General features: G+C 40.3%; 1 protein-coding gene across 9 annotated transcripts in view; it reads left to right on the top strand.

Moving 5' to 3' along the window:
- The window catches only part of sash1a (SAM and SH3 domain containing 1a), a gene marked incomplete at its 3' end in the record, with an annotated part of 169,927 nt that overhangs the window by 101,243 nt on the left and 48,527 nt on the right, over positions 1-20,157 (top strand). For 2 of the 9 annotated variants that reach the window (XM_080882102.1, XM_080882108.1), the window contains exon 1: positions 19,339-20,001. The exons of the other annotated variants lie outside the window; for them this stretch is intronic. In XM_080882102.1, coding sequence (XP_080738228.1) covers positions 19,894-20,001 — 108 coding nt within the window. In that variant the 5' untranslated portion in view covers positions 19,339-19,893. Of the gene's footprint in view, positions 1-19,338; positions 20,002-20,157 lie in introns of those variants that run through there. 9 annotated transcript variants of the gene reach the window in all.

The following is a 20,157-nucleotide window of genomic DNA, read 5'->3' as shown; positions in this document are numbered from 1 at the left end:
TGGATTGAAATTGGAAGTAAAAAAAAAATATATATATCTGCCAGAAGAAGCCGTGCAGGCCAACTGTTGCAATGTTCTGTCAAAGCTGGTCAACCTTCGCCTGTTTATCCATACCAGGGCAGAGCCATGTGCCATGGCAACAGGTGTATGCTGATTATTAATATTAGGCAACAGGCGAGGCTGCGTGAATGCACGATGATTTAAAGGGGTAAACGTCCCCCTTACATCTGCTTTAGCGGATTCTGTGCAGCACACACGATTGGGGGAGGTAAAGATTGGGGACATTGATAAAACACGAGCAGTTATTTCCTCCACAGCCTCCCAGGAATTGTTTGACTATGCAGTTTCTGCCATATGTGCATGTGTAATTCAGCCATCTCCCTCTGTCAGTGCAGCTGGTCTGCGTCTGCCCGTATCGCTACTTTTCATATTACTTATGGCCTTTAGTCAAGCCTGCATCATTGTGCGAAATATAGGCAAGAGGGATGATGTTACAGTGCAGGTGGCATGAGTAAGACTGAGGTCACTGCTGAATGGGTTTACAGTGTGAATAGCTTCTCTTTGTGACTTGACATCACTGTGAATACTATAATTTTAGGGTGTATGAGTTTTTGCTTTTCATAGTAAGCATGTTTTGATATATAAAACATATACAGCATAACAGTGATGGACTGGAAAAGTGGCCCTGTTTTGGCTTTGTAATCCGTATAGTTCTTATACTGTGGTAGTGGATGTCGACCAAGTGTGTATGTTTTACATCATGATGTCACTAAGCGGACTGAGGGCTACAGCCAATGATGTAGTGTCACTTGGCACAAGTGACACTACATCGCACTGTCTGTGTGCCAACCAACAATCAGCCAGGAGAAAAGTGACATGTGTTGAGCTGCGTTAAAAAGCCCTGATTTGTTTTGGTCTGTGTAATAACATTCATTCAGCAGTGGTGTCAGTGCATCGTGTACAACGATCTTTCTCATATTTATGGAACAAGACCAAAAAAACTGACTGATGTCAAAGAAACTGACAAAAAGGGACTAAATGGATAATGATAAAGTCAGTGTGGATAAATACAAGGAGAAACCAAAGTACTGGAAGCGAACATAAAGGTTATTTGCATTCTTTGTGTTTTATTCAAACCAGCCAAATCTGGTTGAGCATATCAGTAGGTCTTCAGATATTCAGACGGGTGGATGGGCGAAAGTAGGCTACATGGCAACCATCAAATAAGAGTAGAACTCGAGTTTGGTTCTGCTCTTATCTCGGCTCATGTGCAATACATCACACTTTCTGTGGCCTTAAATGAGAGATTTGCCAGAGTAACTTCACTTTGGCAAATCTCTTATTAGTAGAGGAGGATATGTTTGCTATATACATGTGTGCGCACATGTGTAAAGTGCACACATTACTACTTGCATGTTGTGGTACTGTGTTGTAGTGTTTTATGTCTACAGTTAAATAATTATAAATAATTTTAGTAAATTTTCCAGTTTACAAACAATATGGATGAACTTTGTGACTTTAGGCATTCTTTGCTGCAGCTGCTTGCAGAGAGGCACTCAATCCCTTGTTAGACATTCCTGAATTTATTTTTTGGATTTCACGCAGTCTTTGTTTTTCTTCCCATGAATACAACTGTGGCAGGGTCTAATGACAGACCAATGGCTGCACACAGAGCTTCACGGCTGATGTCCAAAGTAATCTGCTCCCTGACTAGTACTTGTGACAGTCTTATAATAAAGGCAAATATGTTCAAAGTGACACATGTATGTATGTTTAATATTATGCTTAGCAATAATAATTATGCTGCGTGCAAGAGAGGTAATAGAATTTAAACTAAACTCTGTTTTTCACCTTAATTGTTTTTCAGAAGGTATACGAATGATGCTAATACTCTGTGTAGACTGACCGGGCATTTATGTAGCAAACCAAATGTCTTTATCGTTGCAAGTAATCTGCAATCTGCTAAAAAATCTCTTCATTTTCACAGCCTAATTGCTTTTTGGTGTGCTTGCAGCTTTGCCACAATAGTTTATTCTACAGTCTGTGAAGCAGAAGATTTGCAGGTAGATTCTTTTCCCCCCATTTGTATTTTTTCCAAAAATTCAATCAGTCGTATCTTTTTTTTTTTTTTTTTTTTTTTTTTTTTTTTTTTTTGTGCCAGTTTCGTCTTTCATCTGGAACAAGATATCTGTGTGTGTTTGTGCACGTGTGTGTGCACGCATGCTTCTGTCTGAATGAGTCCTGGCAAATTTAATATGCATACACGTGGTAGTTGCATATACTCAGAGGGTCCTGCACGCTTGATTCTCTGTAGGTATTCTTCAAAGGGCTGTGCATTGCTGAGCTTATCCCTGAAGATTATCGCTATTCTTCCACCCTGTCATTTTTTCTTCTGTAGCTCTGGCTGCTGTAATTCTATGGTTCAGCAATTATTATGAAAGCTGGCTTTGAAAGCTCATTAAATCTATTTTGAAACAAGGTGGAGGCCAGGTATAAATCGCCTGCAAAAATCCAAGTTTTGAGCAGGTTACACATCATATTGAGATGAGAGGATTACAGCTATTATTGTTTAAAGAACATTCCCTGATTATAGCTCGCCCCTGTGTGTGGATACAAAGAGTTCTGATTACTGCTGGCACTGCCGCCTCACTTCCCAAGAGTCTAAGCATTGACTGGCACAGCAGGGGGTGCAGGAAAGGCGGCAGGCATACACGCACACTCACACACATAGATGTACCAACACAAAGGCAAACATGCAGAGACACATTAAACACATGTTAACATCATGTTTTAATGAAAAGCACAGTCTTTTCTTGAAAAGAATTGCACAGCTATTTTCATAATGTGTATTTAATACAGATTTCACCTATAATAAACACGCAGAACAGCTGCAGGCATTTGGATCAGAGCTAATATTGAAATATATTAAATGGTTTTTTTTTTATTTTTATGGATGATAGGCTTTTTTGCACGATTGTGTATAACACATCATTCGTCACTCAGTACACCATTGGAGTTTAATGGTCTTATTTAACAACAAGCGTTCACACACACACATGCTTTTTCCTGTTTGTGTTGCCTGTGGCAACGGTTTGGCAAGGATCAGTGGTGATGTCAGCAGTGATGTACGAGTGTTGGAGTGCGAGGAATGACCTCAGCAGAGGGGAAGTCCCGGGAGACTCATATCAGCTGCAGCCAGTGTTCGCCTTCAGAACTTTCTCACACTACAGCTTTGCCGACCCCCCGAAGCCCCTCCTTCTGATCCTTCACAGGCATCACAAATCACCAGCATCCAACATGGCAAAGAGCTCTGACATGCACACAAGAAAGCCCTACTCCCAAAGCCAATGCTGAGAGTACATAGAAGAGGAATAGGCAAATTAACTGTTACTGCCTAGTGGGGAAAAGCCATTCCTTTGACAATATTTTTTTTTCTCTAAAATGTTTCGTTTTTCCTTTTACCGACTCCTTTTGTGTCAGTTAGTTTTAAAGTCTTGTAGTGCAGTAAGAAGCATGCAGTCTCTCCCCCCCAGCTTCCCAAAAGTGAGAATTTTATCTCGGGAAGCAATTAATCAGCAATTGAACTGATAGTTAAAATATGATGAACTGGCTTAAAATGAGTCACGTCCATGTTTATATGCTTTATACATCCTAACACTGTAAAGCCAGACTAATATACAAGCTGGAAAATATTATTAGCAGATATGTCTTCATATAATAAACTGTATGAACATATTTTGTTTGGTCACAACTAAACTGCATTACTTGAAACGGTCTCATTACATAGTTTCACTCAGACTCTATTGTTTACAATACTCTTAGCACTGTTAGCACATGCAGCAGAGTATGTATCAGAGCGAGCCAAAGGATGTCTTGATGCTAACTAGTTTGTGAAATGTATTGCAGGAAAACTGGTAAACAATGATCACAGGCTTTAGCCTTCATAGTATATCTGTGACAGAGCATGTGTATAAATGGGTTCGTCTATCAGAAATATATTGGCCAATATATCAGTACTCCATTTTTTTTACTGCTTAAAATTTGTAAGTGGCATTGGTCATATTGCTAATGTGGTTTAAACAGTGACAGCGTATTAGTTCTCTCACTGTACGGTATAAAAACACTTCAAAAAGGCTGGGAGTAAGCTTTGGAAATGTTGAGTTATTGAAGAGAGCAGTTTTCTTTGAGAAAATCAGTCTTTCTCTTGTGCTCATCACCGCATTCTTCTTCGAGAGATTAATGTGTGAAACTGATAAATGTTCTTTCCATTTATCTGTGATTCACTGCAAAATATCAAAAATTGCACGAGACTTTCTACTTGGCAACCTTTTTTTTCGTGATTTTATGTTTATTTAAAGTTGGTAACAAGAAAAATATTCCAACTCAAATGTAACTTTTTTTTTTTTTACATGTGCAGCAAACATTCTTTGCATGTCTATCCAATCCATGCTTGATGACTCTTGCTAAATTTTAGTGAATTTCGGTAGTACTAATGTGTAAAATAAATACCAGAGAGCATTATTTAGTGTATGCAATGCAGATTTTCCATGCATTTGTGAGAGTGTTTTGAAAAGATCCGTTTTGTGTGCTGTAATTTAAATAATAATGAAAGCATTTCCTGTAAGTAAACCTAGTAGTTATACTGATGAACCTTATTTTGAGACCTGCACGCATCCCATTGCCTTTTTAGTGGTAGTAACCTCATCATCTATGCCTATGTTGTGGGCTGTTGTTGGCGTACACATATTGTTATCGGATATTTAAACCCATTACGTCCTCCTGCTTTTAAACACACCAGCTGCATCACTGCGGTGACATCTAGCATGTGAACACAGCTTGCGCCCTCCCTCTAGAGTGGTTTTCTGTCCAGATTGCTGAACTACAGTCCAGGCTTTGCTCTTGATTCAAGCAACAGTCAGTTCATAAACGAATGGTTGCCTCTTCCTAGGACAGCTGTGTTACCAGGCATGAATGGGGAAAAATGATCACAAGAGTACCAACCGCATTCGTGAACCGCATACTGTGTGTGTGTTTTCTAAGCCAAGTACACGGTGCCTGTGCTCATTTGCAAGCACACGTGTGCTCATGAACCTGTTGGTGTGTGAATGAGTCGTGAACTATGAAACATCGAGGGATCAACTGCCACTAATGAATCAATGGGTGAATTATTTATCGTGTTTGCATTTGCCTTGATTGATGTGTCATTCGAAGGTGGGTGTGTAATGGCTGCTGGCTGGTAAACGCATAAAACAGTATGTTGAGAGTGTGGCGAGAACAGAGGAAAGTACAAATCAGTACAACCCAATTTCCACAAAAAAATTAGGCGCTATTATTTTGAACTTATGATGTGCAGAAACTACAAATATCATGTACTTGCCCTGTATGCTGTCAAAACAGCCTACCCTTTGGGGTATGGGGCCTTTTGTGGGATCTGGCATAGGACGCTGGCACTGGATGCCTTGGGTCCTGTGGGTTCCGGGTGGGGCTTCTATGGACAGGGCTTGGCCCAACACATCATGCAGATGCTAGTTTAGATTCACATCTACAGTCAGCATCTACATTTTTAGTCCATGTCAGTGCTTTAGGTGACATGCACTGACATGGTGCTGTAGAGAAGCGTACATTTCTCCTTTATTGGCTTCTTTTCACGGGCTCCCTGTTAAATCCAGAATCAAATTTAAAATCCTGCTCCTCACATACAAGGTCTTGAATAATCAGGCCCAATCTTATCTTAATGACCTTATAGTGCCATTTCACTCCATTAGAGCTCTTCACTTTCAGACTGTGAGCTTATTTGTGGTTTCTAGAGTATTTAAAAGTAGAATGGGAGGCAGAGCCTTTGATTTCCCCCCTGGTTCTTCCACTGGAGGTTCCTGTTAAAAGGGAGTTTTTCCTTCCTGCTATCGCCAAAGCGCGTGCTCACAGGGAGTCATAAGATTGTTGGAGTTTTCTCTGTTTTCCTTGTATTATTATTAACCTATTATGTAGGTTCTTTACCTTACAATATAAAGCGCCTTAAGGCAACTGTTGTTGTGATTTGGCCCTGTATAAATAAAATTGAATTGAACTGAACATGTGAAAATAATAGACACTTGAATGCCAGAGCCCAAGCTTTCTCAGGAGGACATGGAATATATTGATGTTATTCAGTTCTCAGTGGTTTATTCTCATGGCTAATTGTATGGCTCAACGTAACTTGACCTAGAAATTCTAAAGCATTATCAGTGCTTTGCCCCAGGGGGAGCTGTTGCTCCAGCTGTGTGTTGTCCTACCTTGGTCCTTCCTACCCCCTGGACCCATGAAACATCCTCTTTTAACCTCCCCGTTTTGTTCTATCCACTTCTCAATCAATGTTTTCTATTTACGTTCCTATTTAAATCGTTTGCTCTCATCATGGTTTACCAAAAACGTCCCTATTTTCAAGTCACGGACAAAGGCAAACTTTTCCCCACCTTTCTCTTTGCCATTACATCATAGCCCAAACCGAGGCCACAGCTGTAAACATGTTTCCACCACATGTCCATGGGTTTCTAATGCCAGTCATTTGCGTGCATAAACAGACTGAATCAGACGTCTAGCTGAGGTTATGACTGAGCTAAACGTTGGAGAAAATCGAAGCAGACTTTGTTCCAGCTCCAGTTAAAGTAAAGTGCAGTGTTGGGCACTTCTGATTTTATCCTTGGAGATCTTTTCCTTCTTTTCCTGTTTCTGTGAGTAAATCTGTTCCTTTAGATATTTAACACCCATATAGTGTAAGTACCATGCATGCTTAAATTGTTTGTCTCAGTAACTAAAGTAAATGTTTTGTCACCAGGTACATATGTATGCTGTTATATTATTTGGTGGCCTCTTAATTTGGTAATTAGTGGAAAAACCTTGCATTTCATTATGCTTATATTTTGTATCATAATAAATTATAGTATTTATAGGTTGTTTGCTGTGCTATACATTCTACCCCATATTTACTGAATTTCAAACACAACATATCAAACTTTAATGCTAAATAAAATAAGTATATGCTCATTTTAAATTTGATGCCACACATTTTAAGGTTAGAAAAGGTTTACGTTTCTGTGTGTGTGTGTTTTATCGCCCAGTCTTTTATGAAACCAACTGTGTAATTACAATTTTAAACTAGTTGAAATAATAATATCTGTACAATAGTGCGTAAACAGGAGAGGGACCATCCAGCTTGTTCAGCATCTGTGTTGACATGGAGGTGCATTCACACACATGGCATTGGTGACTTGCCCATCTGTGAAGGCACCATTAATGCAGTAGGATGTATGCAGGTTTTGGGGCATCACATACTGCCATTCAAGCGAAATATATTTTACAGACTGAAACACACAGCAATTAAGTCCAAAATAAGAGGTTGTTTTGTTACCTAAAATGTTAAGTTATGCTCTTTTTTGTTTGTTTTTTTCAGACAACACATAGATGTATATGTGTAAATGTGATGCCATAAAGCGATATAATTGTCAGAGGACGGTGGTAGGAATCACATGCAACTAAGAAGGAAATCAAAGGAGTTAAATTAGCTGTGGTCAAGGCTCTTGATGTCAGTAGGAGTGCTTAATGTGCTCTGACCAATCCACATGCACTACATGTTTTCAGACCACAGTTGAATCTAGAGAGCAGGGTGAGGTATACAAGAGCCAGTCGGCAATTTACTCTGTGGTACCTGGAGAACAGAGATACCTCAACATGGCTCATTTATTTCTAATTATAGTGACATGTGAATTACCTGAATGAAGTTGGAGTTTATTTATCTGTGGTCACAAGACAAAATGAGCCAGATGACAAATTAAAGGAAAAAAAACAACATAAGTTTCTAAGCCATCATTTTTACTTTTCTTTTTTTCTTTTGCTCACGTCAGGTCTGTGCTTTATAGACCATGTGTGCTTATGTTTTGGGGGGTTTTTTTTCCTTTGAGATCATCTGGATCAGATCATCTTGCAGCTGTCCTTCAATATATTCCAGGCTTTGACACGAAGAGGAAAAATTGTGTGTATAAGGAAAGCAAGGGAGAGAAAATAATTAAAACTGAGGTGTCACTGTTTGAGCATATGTGCTCACATGTGTGTGCCTTTGGATTGGGATTTGGTAATGATATTTCATGTCATTTGCCTCTTGGTGTGTCCATTTTTATATCGAACTACTTCTAGGTTTATACAACTGATCAAAAACAGAGTGGTATGAAGTTTTGTTTTGGTATGGTATGGTTGGTATGTTTTGTTTTGTTTAAATGTTCTAGAAACTGACAACACGGTGCAAGAAACAAAATTCTGTATAATCAAAGAGTGGTCTCGGCTAAATGCCAGGTAAGCGCCACAGGGTATGGATCTCTTTTTAGCCAGCATGGGCTCAGAACCAAACCCTGCGGCACAAAATGTCTTTGCCAACTAAGGCCTCCTGTGAGCGCATATATGTGTGTTTGGATGTCCCCCGGGGGATCTCATCCCTCTGACCATCAGTGCCTTGCCACATTCTTTATCTTGCTTCTACATATTTTGAAACCTACTAGATCGACCAGGGTTTCTTTTTTCTTCTCCCCCCCCCCCCCCCCCCCCCCCTTTTCCGCAAATATGGGCCAAGTTTTGATCATGGCACCTTTACAGGAAACATTTTTTGGTGATAATAAAAATAATGAAAATATTATTAATAACAAAATCACTTAAAAACTAATAACTGTCCCATTTTTGGATTGCCTGTTTCTTTTTATAGCATCTTTTACTTATCAGTAAGGAAACCTACTATCTATTCAAAAGCAGCAACTATTATTAGAAACATGTCTTTACTCGAGGCAAATTAATCTGTAGCCAAACCTCTACTTTAACCGACATGAACTTTATCTCCATGGGGTTCTTAACCTTTATCCTGCTTCTGGTCCCGCTGAGTTGTGTTGGCTTCAGAGAAGATTCACTCTTCCAGAAGGGAGAGTGGGCAAAGGAGCAGGCCTTTTACTGGTGCATTGGCTGGCCTCTAACCCAGACAGGAAGGACAACCATTTAAGCCACAAAGCTAATGACCACCGACTGTTTCGTTTGTGTCATTTATTACCGTGGATGTGGGGTTTTTGTTCTTGCTGTTTGTGTTTGTAAGTTGGCAGGTTGCACGCTGATTAGATCTGCAGGGACTTGGATAACGGAGAGTGACGAAGGAATCGAGTCAGATTTAGAAAGGTGTGTTTAATTAGGTCTGAGTGACCGTCTGGGCCAGAGATTTCAGACAGGACTCCCCACCAGCCCATAATGAGGTCTCGTCAGGTCGAAACGAGCATCAACACAGGTTTGCCAAACATCGGGCCATCACTATGGTAACCTAAGTCACTTTACCATCTCAGAGGTTTTGTTTCAATGAGGCAGCTACAGAACAAAAATGTGGTTTAAAAACATTCAGGCAGCAAAGGTGACAGTTGTGTTTTTCAATTATTGGTTGTAGTGATTTATGGAATAATTATGGTTATAGATGGCAGAAGGGAAAGGGGGATTTTGAAAAGAACTAATTCCTGCCATGCATCTCTATGTGCTATACACAAAGATGAGAAGGTGGCTCGGATGTTGGCATGTTTGTTGGCAAGGTGAAAATATAGAGGTGAAATTGAGATTTGTCAATTTTTCCTAAAGATTTTTGTAGACACCCCGTTTTTAATTGGGAGTATTTGGCAATGGATTTCAAAAACGTACTAAAGGTATCGGTATGTTTCTATAACAAAAACTTATTTATGATATCAGCACTTGTATAGAGGCATCCTTAATGTTACATCCAGTGAAGTCCATTCATATACTTTGGTAATGGTTAAAAACACACACATCGCTTTACAGTTTTGAAACTAAAGGCTTTACTGAACAGAAGCAGATTACTGAGAACAGGAAAACTGTGTCTGTGAGCATTGAAAGTACTTGCTTGACAGCAAAATCCACAAGTTTGACCAGTGCTTTGTACATCACCATGTGAACCCCTTTAAGTCATTGGGAAAATATACATGTTTTGTTTTGTGTTTTTTGTGGCTCAATGCTGCCACTGGGTTCATATTTTGTCGGTGTAAGCAGGATCCTCTGGGCCGAAATAGGGGGAAATTCCTGTGAAAGTGGAGGGCTGCAGTGGTTGAGCTGAGTTTGCATTATGTTTGTGTGTTGTGTGGTTGAGTTTTGAGTAGACAGCCAGACAGACAGAGACGGATTGAAACTGCTACATGTTACTCTTAGACAAAGAGAAGTCTTTTTTTCTCTTTTTTTTTTTTTTTTTAAACAGTTGGTATAGTGATTATCCTGCTTGACAATCAACTATGCTGCTTCGTAAGAAAATGGAATTATGTTGCTCAAATTGTGATTATTAAATTAAACATCAAAGTGTATCTACACAAAAATCCACTTTAAATTCTGATGTTCATGTCAGCCGTTAAGTCTCTTTATTTGAGATACTGGTTGCTTGAAACACATACATGTGCAAGCATAAACCTCGATGTCCCACCAGGATGCATAAGGAAATATAAATGGACAGTGGATAGACAAACGACAAGTAGGACTCAGAAAATGTTGGAAAGGAAATGTGAAAGCGCTGTGGTGAAGTATAGACTGCTAACCGAACTAGCCGCTGGTGTCAGTGGGGATGTCTTATGTAATGTGCTCTAACCAATCCACATACTGTACATGCTGTCAGACCACAGTTAAATGTGGAAAGCAAAGTGAGGTGTACAGAATTACACATTTACTCTGAAGAAAAGAGGCCACGGTTTATAACTTTTCACACTAGTAGATTATTAGTTTATGGTCACTTAACGAAACATCGAAATTAATGGAAAAACATCTACCAAGTCACTTTGAGGTGTTGAGCCACAATGCGACAACGGCTTCAGTGGTCGTGGAACCGACTCTCCAAATTTCGGAAACTCTTACTGGAGGGATTAACTCCATTCTTTCAAAACATATCCCCTCATTGGGTGTTTTGATTATGGTAGCAGAGAGCACCGTCCAAATCTCCAGAAGGTGTTCAGTATCCATGGAGACCAGGGGAACTGCAAAAAGCCACAGCATCTGATTCACATCACTTTCATTTGACAAAACTATTCACTTACTAGTTAAGCTCTATGAATGTGGACATTGTCATCTTGGTAGAGAAGCTTTCCTTCAATCCTTTCGTTTAAGGGGACAAATGGATCCAAACCATACCAGCAAAGCCCTGCTTAACTTAACAGAGCCAATGGACTGTGGGCTTTGAAGCTTAAGGTTTTTAATTTGTGCCCATCTGTAATTTAATCTATTATTAAACAGTAGTTTTGTTCTCCTTTTCTCAGATTTCATGTCTATCTTATTAGCAAGAAAAATCTAAAAATGTATTTCTATGTAGTTTATTGATTAGAGGCCTCACCAGAGAATTTGTGATTTAATACTGAGAAATAAATGTGGTAATAAAGTGTTTATAGTTGAATTATTCAGTTTGAAAATTGAAAACATAAGAAAATTAATCAGATTGTGAGCAAAGCAGCAGAGGTTTTAAATCCCATTATCTCTGTTTAAATAGAGGTTTTGTCACACAAGCGAGGGAACAAAAAAAATTATTTTATTTTTTCCATTTTTGACTCCTGAAATTAAATATTAGTTTTGGGAAAATATTCAACTGTGGTACTGGTCGAGTGCATACCAATATCTTTACCAGTAAGACTTTAACAGCAGAGAGCATTAGGGCACATGTTTGTGTTGAAAAGCACTCTGCGCTGAGGTTTTGATATCCATCCACCAGTGCGAGTCAGCATGTATTTCAACATGGCTGTTTATTTTCCTTTAATGTGCAAATGGCCAAATATGTGTGACAGATCATGTGCTGCGGGTTGTGTGCGTGTGAGATATATGATGGCTGCGTGAATGCTGACAGTAATTACAGAAGGGTGTACCACAGCAGCCTGGAGCTGGCTGACTAACAAGTTATTATAACATCTACATAACCAAATGTCAGCCATCTCTGTTTGCTGCTTGCAAAGTGATATAAATCTAGAGGGATAGTGAAGGAAGCTGTAAATGCTTGTGATGCATAGCTAACTGAAAAGATGATAAATCTGGGCTTGAGGTATTTTAGATTTGATTTGCAGATTGCGTGCTGCTTCTTATTTTGACAGTTAGTGCGCTGTGTGTGTGTGTGTGTGTGTGTGTGTGTGTGTGTGTGTGTGTGTGTGTGTGTGTGTGTGTGTGCGCGCGCGCGCGCGCCAGGGATAATGTGGCATCTCTAGAACAGGAACTCTTATCCGCGCCATACACATAAAAGCGCCGTCTCTCTGTGCTCCTGCAGGACCTGAATGTTCTGTCTTCTAGTTTCCACTAACAGGCCTTTTTCACATCAGCTGCTTTGCCATGAAATACTCACTAAATGCAAGAATTACCAGTCACATTAATGAAGGCTCACATCTAAATGGACCTGAACCTTCATTTGTAACTCCCATCTCCCCTAATTCATGTCAGAGTGGTTGCTGTGAAAAAGGTCCATGAAATGGGCTCTCTAAATAATACACACCTAGTTTTTACAGCCCAGATTTTAAAGAAGTATCTATTTCACTGCAGGCAGTGCTCAGTAATTGAATGTTGGACCAATATTTGTTCTTCCTGTGGTGTTTAAATTCTCACTAACATCAGATGCAACAACAGGTGAGAGTACTTGGGCAGAGAAACACAGCAGAGACAGACCCATGAAATCTTTATTGAGCCCCACTGGCTACTGTCTTGTTAGCATTTGGATTTGTATAGTAAAGGAAAAGCTATGTTATCGTTTCCCCTCTCTGGTTGCGTAAGCTTCAGTGTGCATGCATGTCTCTGCTCCTCAGTGTGTATTTGAGTCCCATAAACCTGAAGCCAGTACTATAAAACTGATTTTTGGATAAAACTGCAGGGGATAATTATGCAGCGTGTTCACAGCACACATGGTCATTAATAACATTGGGGGCCAAGCCTATTTTTACTGTATCTAGCTTTGAGGCTAACATATGGCAGCCTGGCTGATTTGACATAAAAATATGTGCAAGAGCATTTAACAGTCCAGTGTCTTGCATGGAGGAGAGGGCGAGGAGGGCATGCGCACTGTGGCTTGTAAATATATAAGGCAACAGCAGGGGGACCCACTATGTCCCATATTCACTCTCGCATAAAGGCACGTGGAAGAATATGAAGAGGGTGAAAGTTGTTTTTTTAAGTTTTAATAAATCTAACAAATGTGAGGAATTCAATTTCAAAAAATCATGTTAAAGTATTTATATTTAATGAAACGTCCTTTTTATTTTGCCTCAATTCATTATACACATTATAGACGTTAAAGTAGTTGCCCACCAGATAACAGTTAACAAGCATCCATGTAGACAGTGAATGACACCCTGTGGCTGTACTCGTATCAGTCTAGTATAATTTATTATAAAACTGCACTGATGAAAATATTTGCTGAAAATGTTTATTCTAAAGTTATTTAATTTTAATCATTTGTGTACATGTATATATTTGCATAGTGATACGTCAGCACAAGTATAATTTATTTTGTGGGACTTTGTGTTCAGTTCTGGATTTCTCCCATTCTCTAAAACTAGCCTGTCGCAGTGCATCTAGTGCAGACCCCCAGTACACAGAGTGAGATGACTCACTGGACATTAGCAGTCACCCTGGCAGTGCCACCCTGACACCGACGCAGCTGCCGGCCGAGCTTCATGACCTCCATCTCTAGCGAGACCAGCCCGTCGCCTCCACCTGCACCCGTGGACTCAAACAAGCTAGCTTACTTTTTTCCCAGCACTCCTGCGGACACCATTTTGACACAGATGCAGCACACTCTTCTTCCATGGCCTTTAGTCTTTCCCACATACATACATCCAAATGATCACTAAGCTCACGCACGCTAAACACCGGCTGCTCTGTGCTGCTCGTACCTTTTGGAATTCGCTCACATCAAAAACAACATCTGTCCTTTCAGTCGGGCCTGATTAAAACGCGCTGGAATCTCAGTCACACACGCACAATGGCGTAACTTAATCAGCTACCACATGGCCACAGAGGCTTGCACTGCATGGAGAATGTGGGAATCCGGGGCTTAGCGGAAATATGCTTTGTTTTTATATTACACAAAGCACAATAAAGGGGCCTGCAATTGCAAGTGCATTACTGAAAGCATGGATGAAGACTTGCGAATGCTACTCGCATATGCATGTGGCCATCGGTGATATTATTTATCGTGTAGACATTTTCAGTGGTATGCATGCTTAAGTGGCGGGAGTCTTACAACTTAATTCCCTTAAATGAAACATGAGGAGGGGGCAAAATGAGCACCAAGAGCGATTCCAAAGAAAATGCTTTGTCTTTTTTTCCTTTTTTATCAACAGTGTTAGAAGGTCATGTTGTAACACTGAGAACTTCCTGCTTCATTCCAGACTTTTTCTTCTTTCCACATCTCAGTGACACAAACTTTCTCCTTTTCCCTGAATTCCTGCATCTCATTAAAGCACATAATATTATCCAGTAGGATCTGTGTGTACAGAGTTGGCATTTTTTTGACAGCACTATCCAGACTGTTTTTACTGACATACCAGACACTGTATGAGTCTTCTGAGAAGTTTTTTTTTTTTTTCCCAGTGTGCTCAATGCTATGCACAGCTGGTTATCACATGCGCCTCATACCCCAGGCAGACCATCTCCTTTTTTTTTTTCTATATCTGTTTGTTGTTGTTCTCAGTATTCTCCCTGTTGCCCATGCATATCACTCGGTGTGCTTATTTCACACACTCTCAGCTGTCATCCTCTTTCTTTCTGCTTTCTGCCTCACTCTAGCCCAGAGGTAATTCCTGTGTTGATATTTGAAGCTAACATTTTCTCAGCTTTCAAAAGGCTCCAGTGTTATGGTTGACCGCCCTATGAAAAGTAATACCTAGAACACATAAATAGCAAGTGGCAGGTGATCATTATTACTCCCTCAAAGCATTGTTTTCAGACCAGAGTGTTGATTTAATTTAATGAGTTAGCTTAGCTGAGGGAGGGGACCAAGGAAACAGTAATTAGTTGTCATGCTAATTGGGTCTGTGTGGGAGTTATCGCTTGTCTGCATGATAACTCTCACGTGCATGTGAAGCACACTGGGGCTGGCCTGCCTCTCTGTTCATCTCACGCACACATTTTTTTTTTTTGTACATTGAAATGCACATAAGCATGCATGTATATGCACACACACACACACACCGATAAATAGGAAAGGCAAACGTTCACATTCTGAACAGCTCACAGAAAATGCCAAGGGACTGTCAGGCCTTTGACCCATCGACTAAGAAGAATTAATGATGCGAAAATCTTGATCCCAATTATTTATCAAGAGAAAGCAGCCTGAGAGCTAAGGGATAAGGGTTCAAGACTTTGGATCAAATTAGCTTTGAGTGTAAACTTAAATACGTTAACTTGAACAAAGGAGGAAAATATAGCAGTGCAGGGTGAGAAGAGGTGATGATGAGTCATGTCATGCTCGTATAACAGGACTGGATGTCATCCTGTCGGCTCCACTAATTGCTTTATGAAGAGCTGATTTTTATGCGTTCCAGCCTGTTTTAGAAGGGCAAAACTAACAAAATGTCACCAGACTTTTACTGATTTATACCTTTAATTCTGAAAAGATGAAAGCTGTAAACTGAGTAATCATATTCTTTTTGATCTAACAGAATATACATGTAATTATTATTTTGTCATCTGTGGCATCACTCAAGTATGGTGGCCTTAATGTCTTTCCACCATATTTATGAACATCTGTCCCCACCCTGCCAGTGGGGTTTGTGACTCCCTGTGGAGCTATTTTTAAAGCCCCGAGGTCTAGTGACCTCCAGGAAGGGTCACACTCGCTATCAGCGGAGGTCCAGCCCTGCTTTGCTTTAACATGATATGCATTCTTTTTTTTGTCTATCTTCATTCCTTCCTTAGAGCTGCCGTCTCCATCCCTTATTCCTCTCTTCATCACTCCACTGAGGAATCCTAACAACTCGGTGTTGAAAGTGAAAAAGCGATGACCTATCTTAACCTCGACTTTTCAGCAGTTCTGTACTTATTACAGTTACGTACTTTCAGCCGAGTCGCAATGATTCCTCTCATCTCCTGTGAGTTTGTTTAGACATGCTGTCTGTTTTTCACCATGGCGAATGAGAACTTTTGTATATGAGTCTCTCAATTCATGCCTGTATTGATAGCTGCAGGACACGTGATTCTCTTTCCAGAAAGTGGAACTTTTTTAGCAGTATTGGTCCCATTCTCATCACAATGTCTAGTTCTAAGCCCTAATCATGCTTTAATTGAAGGTAATTTGGGGCAGTTTATAGAGTACAAAGCACGAATAAGGGTATTTCTTATTTGGAAAGTAAACATTTTAGGCAGTGTTTTAGTTGTCAGACTATTAGCCCTGACCAGCTTCTGCTAATAAGCAAACAATCAGCAAATAATCTCACACACATGAAGAACTGAGTTTCAGGATTCCTAATGTAAATTAAATCCTAGTGACGGTGCAATTTTCTAACTGTGCCACAATTCACCAGGATCAGAAAATAATATTAAAATGAGGTTTAATAAGATATTAAAATGATTATTACTGAGAATTAAAACATGGGAAAAGATGAAAGACGGGGAAGATGTCGACATAAGTACAGCAATTGACACCGATCAATCACAGTCAAGCCCCAAGGCTTTCAAGAGGTCTGTTCAAAATATGCTATCTGAGCAATTTATGTTCATGACATCACCCTTTTCCTGACGGAGCCATCTATATATTTTGAGAACCATCAAATACATTCTTCCATTCCTCTCAACAGATTTCCACCGTGAATTGCTTGCAGGTGTATCCTCTGCACGTTCATATGTTACACATTTTATCCTCATTTCTGACCAAATGTTCACTCTGAATCTTTTCCAAAGAGCCTGTCGAGAGAGAAAAGACTGTTAACATGTGCAATTAGCATCTGCGAAGTAAGTTTTATTTCCTCTTGTCTGGCAACATGACACCTTGAATAGTGGTTAGTGTGAAAAGAGTAAAACTCGGCAGCTACACACAGAGACAACACACCAGCAGTGTTTGATAAGTCAACAGATGCCCTCCTCTCATTAATAGTTTGACCCCTCTGTTTGCAGCAACTCCAGGTGGGGGTCACACTTTCTTGTCTTTGAGTAAAGGGAGTTCCAGCATGTGTTTGTACATACTGAGCGATATGTGCGCTTGTGTGTCTGTGTGTTTAAGGGCATGACTCCAAAGAGCTCAATCCAACTGAAAATAATAGGGAAATCAGGGTGGTGCTCTGAAATCACACCTACAAATCAAACATAGTTAGCATTCTGTAGCAACAAAGGAGAGCTGATGGGCAGAGCAATGACGCAATGCCATTATAAACACTAGTAGTCCTGCCACTTGCTGCTGCTGCTGCCACCCCAAGGTTACAAATACGAGTCAGTAGTGCAGAGCCCCGCACTTTCAGCATGTCATCCAACAAAGCTGCTCTTGTTTGAACGTGTGTTCTGTGTGTTTAGACTGTAAGCAGGACACTGTTGAGCAGCTGCCACTCATCCAAAGCCATTGCTCACCGACACAAATTTAAAACCGCGATATTGTATATAAAGGAATTAACAGTCCCAGAAGAGAAGCAAAATCAAATTCTTTTTTTTAGCTACACAAACAGTGCTGTGTTGTGGAGTCCAACATTTTAGTCTAGACTGAAATCATTTCACAGATTACTTTTTAATCTTGTGTAACAGACCTTTAGTCTTAATCCTGTGGACTTGAATGGACTCTACTTATATATCACTTTTCTACTCAGTTTGAGCACCAAAAGTGCTTTCTTATCACAAGCCTCTTTCACCCTTTCACACAAACATTCATACAGTTACTTTTTTCCATGCCTAAGCTCTTTGCCGAACATTCACACACCAACTCTGATGGATACATCACGGACAACTTGTGGTTTAGTATCTAGTCCAAGGATATTTCAACATGCAGGCTATCTGAGCCAGGAATTGAACTGCCAACCTTCCAGTTGGTAGATGACCTGCTTATCAACATCTTGACATCCTCTTTTTTTTGTATCTGCTGCTTTTAATCACTTTCAAGGACCACAGTCTCAACTGTTTTTTGATAATGATATGATGATTAAAAGAAGACACTGCAGTTTGGGGAAGGCCTTACTGATATGTAATAAACAGCTTATAAACAAAGTAAAATCTGGGAGCCTTTTGCATAATTGACAGCAGTTCTCGAAGCAAAACTGCAGCTTTATGGATTATTGTGTAACTGTTTTCATGTTTGCGCAAAAGATTGTGGGGTTGACAAATTTTCTGTCTGCTATCTCATCTTTGGTTATGCTGCTTTTGAATAAATTTGTCCTGGTGTGGCAGAGTTATGTGGTAAACAGCAGCTAAGGCAGCATTTTATGCTGACTTGAAACTACAGGGATTGGAGCTTAGTGTGAACTGAAAATTTCAATTTTACTCTTAATTTCCGTTATTTCTGGCAGCTGTAGCTGCTCATAGAAAATATGCTCTTGACAACAACAGGGAGAGCCAGAGTGTTTCAGGACTTCATTACAAAAGAGAAGCCTGCCTGCTGGTAGAGCATAACAAACAGCTGATCAGACAGGGTAGCTGTGCAATTTCATGCTTATGCATAAAGTATCTCTCTCCCACTTTTATTCAAATAGCATCTGCGGCACAAAAAAAGAAAAAAAAAATCACATAGCTGTTGGACTATATGTAAATCAAGTTAGAATCTTATGGTTCAATAAAAGTCTAGTGTTTCGGTGTCATTGTCCAGCGTTTTGTACAGATTTACGAGGGCATAGGGCACCACATGCATGAACCTCTTAAAAACATTTTTTTCCCATAGGCTTTTTTGTTTTTCTAACAATTGTGTGGAGAATGTGCTTTGTTCACGTTCCCTATTCACTAGGCTGCAGAGATGTATTGGTGGAAGGCATGTCAGCATGTGATTAAAGCGATTTCTCTGACCGAATCCCTTAAATGAACTCAGTTTTAGCAAAACTCTAAAGTCTAGATTCAAATATATTCACAGAAAGCAATAGACAGATAAAAATGATTATTAACTGGGCATTGCAAAGTTGTCAGTGACTAGCAGATGATTGAAATTTGAGGGGAGGGTTAAACAAAGTCTGTTTTTAAGGTTACAGTGAAGTTGGTTACTCAATCAAATGCAACAGACTCATTTGGAGGGAAAAATGTATCGATCATGTGAATAATTGGTCACTAGTGTGCGCTAATTCCGGGACATTGTACTCCTGATGCTGGGAGGGGTGTGTAGGGGGAAGGAGAGTGAGGGAGTGAGAGGAGCAGGGGTGAAGAGAGGGGGAGGCGCCTTGTTTGGAGGCTTTGCTGTGTGTTCCGGGCGTTCTCTCACTCGAATTTTTAATGGAAATACGATTGAGTGTGCTCTCTGTTGCAGTGTTGAAAGTTTTGTGACACTTACTGGGGGATTTTGTGAACTTTTCGGAAACTTTTGCCCCATTTCGACGACTTCTTCTTCCTCAGTTGTGGGGTTTGGTTTATACCCTGGGGCACCGGATCCGTGCATTGCAGACTGTGGAGCAGGGGACACCGCGCTTGAGAGTTTTCAGACGAATGACCGGGTGTGGGTTTACATAATTCAAGGCCGACTTTCTTTACCTTTGGTCTCTCTCTCGGAGTTTTGCTAAACATGTCGGGACGCAGTTTGCGCACTAAACTTCAAATCGTGCCAAGCAATGCTGGAGCATTTCACCAGTGCGTCAAGGGCAACTGTCTGTGAAACAGCCTTGGCACCGATATCTTGTTTACTGCTGGGGATTAAGGTTCCTGCCTGTGGGCTTGGAAGCAAGCTACAAAATACTGGTGTGACTCTGAACAAAGTTTTCTAACATTATGGAAGGTGATCAGGGGACCGGTGCGCCTTCCGATGAGCCTCAGGCAGATAGCGCTGCTGCTTCCGACAGTTTCTCCCAACTGTGGTCGGACGTTATGGGGATGCTGGTAAGTTTGGGGGGGAGGGGTGACGTGATAATTGGTTGACATCACAGACTCCCAACTAACTGAAATTGTTTCCTTTAACACTTGTATTGCGAAATGAGTGTTTGTTTCGCCGAATTATAGGCGTATGCAAATTACGCATCAGCTCTCTCCAACAGG

Source organism: Rhamphochromis sp. 'chilingali' (assembly GCF_963969265.1).
Source record: "Rhamphochromis sp. 'chilingali' genome assembly, chromosome: 5".
In the NCBI taxonomy this organism is placed as follows: domain Eukaryota; kingdom Metazoa; phylum Chordata; class Actinopteri; order Cichliformes; family Cichlidae; genus Rhamphochromis; species Rhamphochromis sp. 'chilingali'.
The sequence above is the reverse complement of the archived record's forward strand: the minus strand, read 5'-3'. Positions and strand labels throughout refer to the sequence as shown.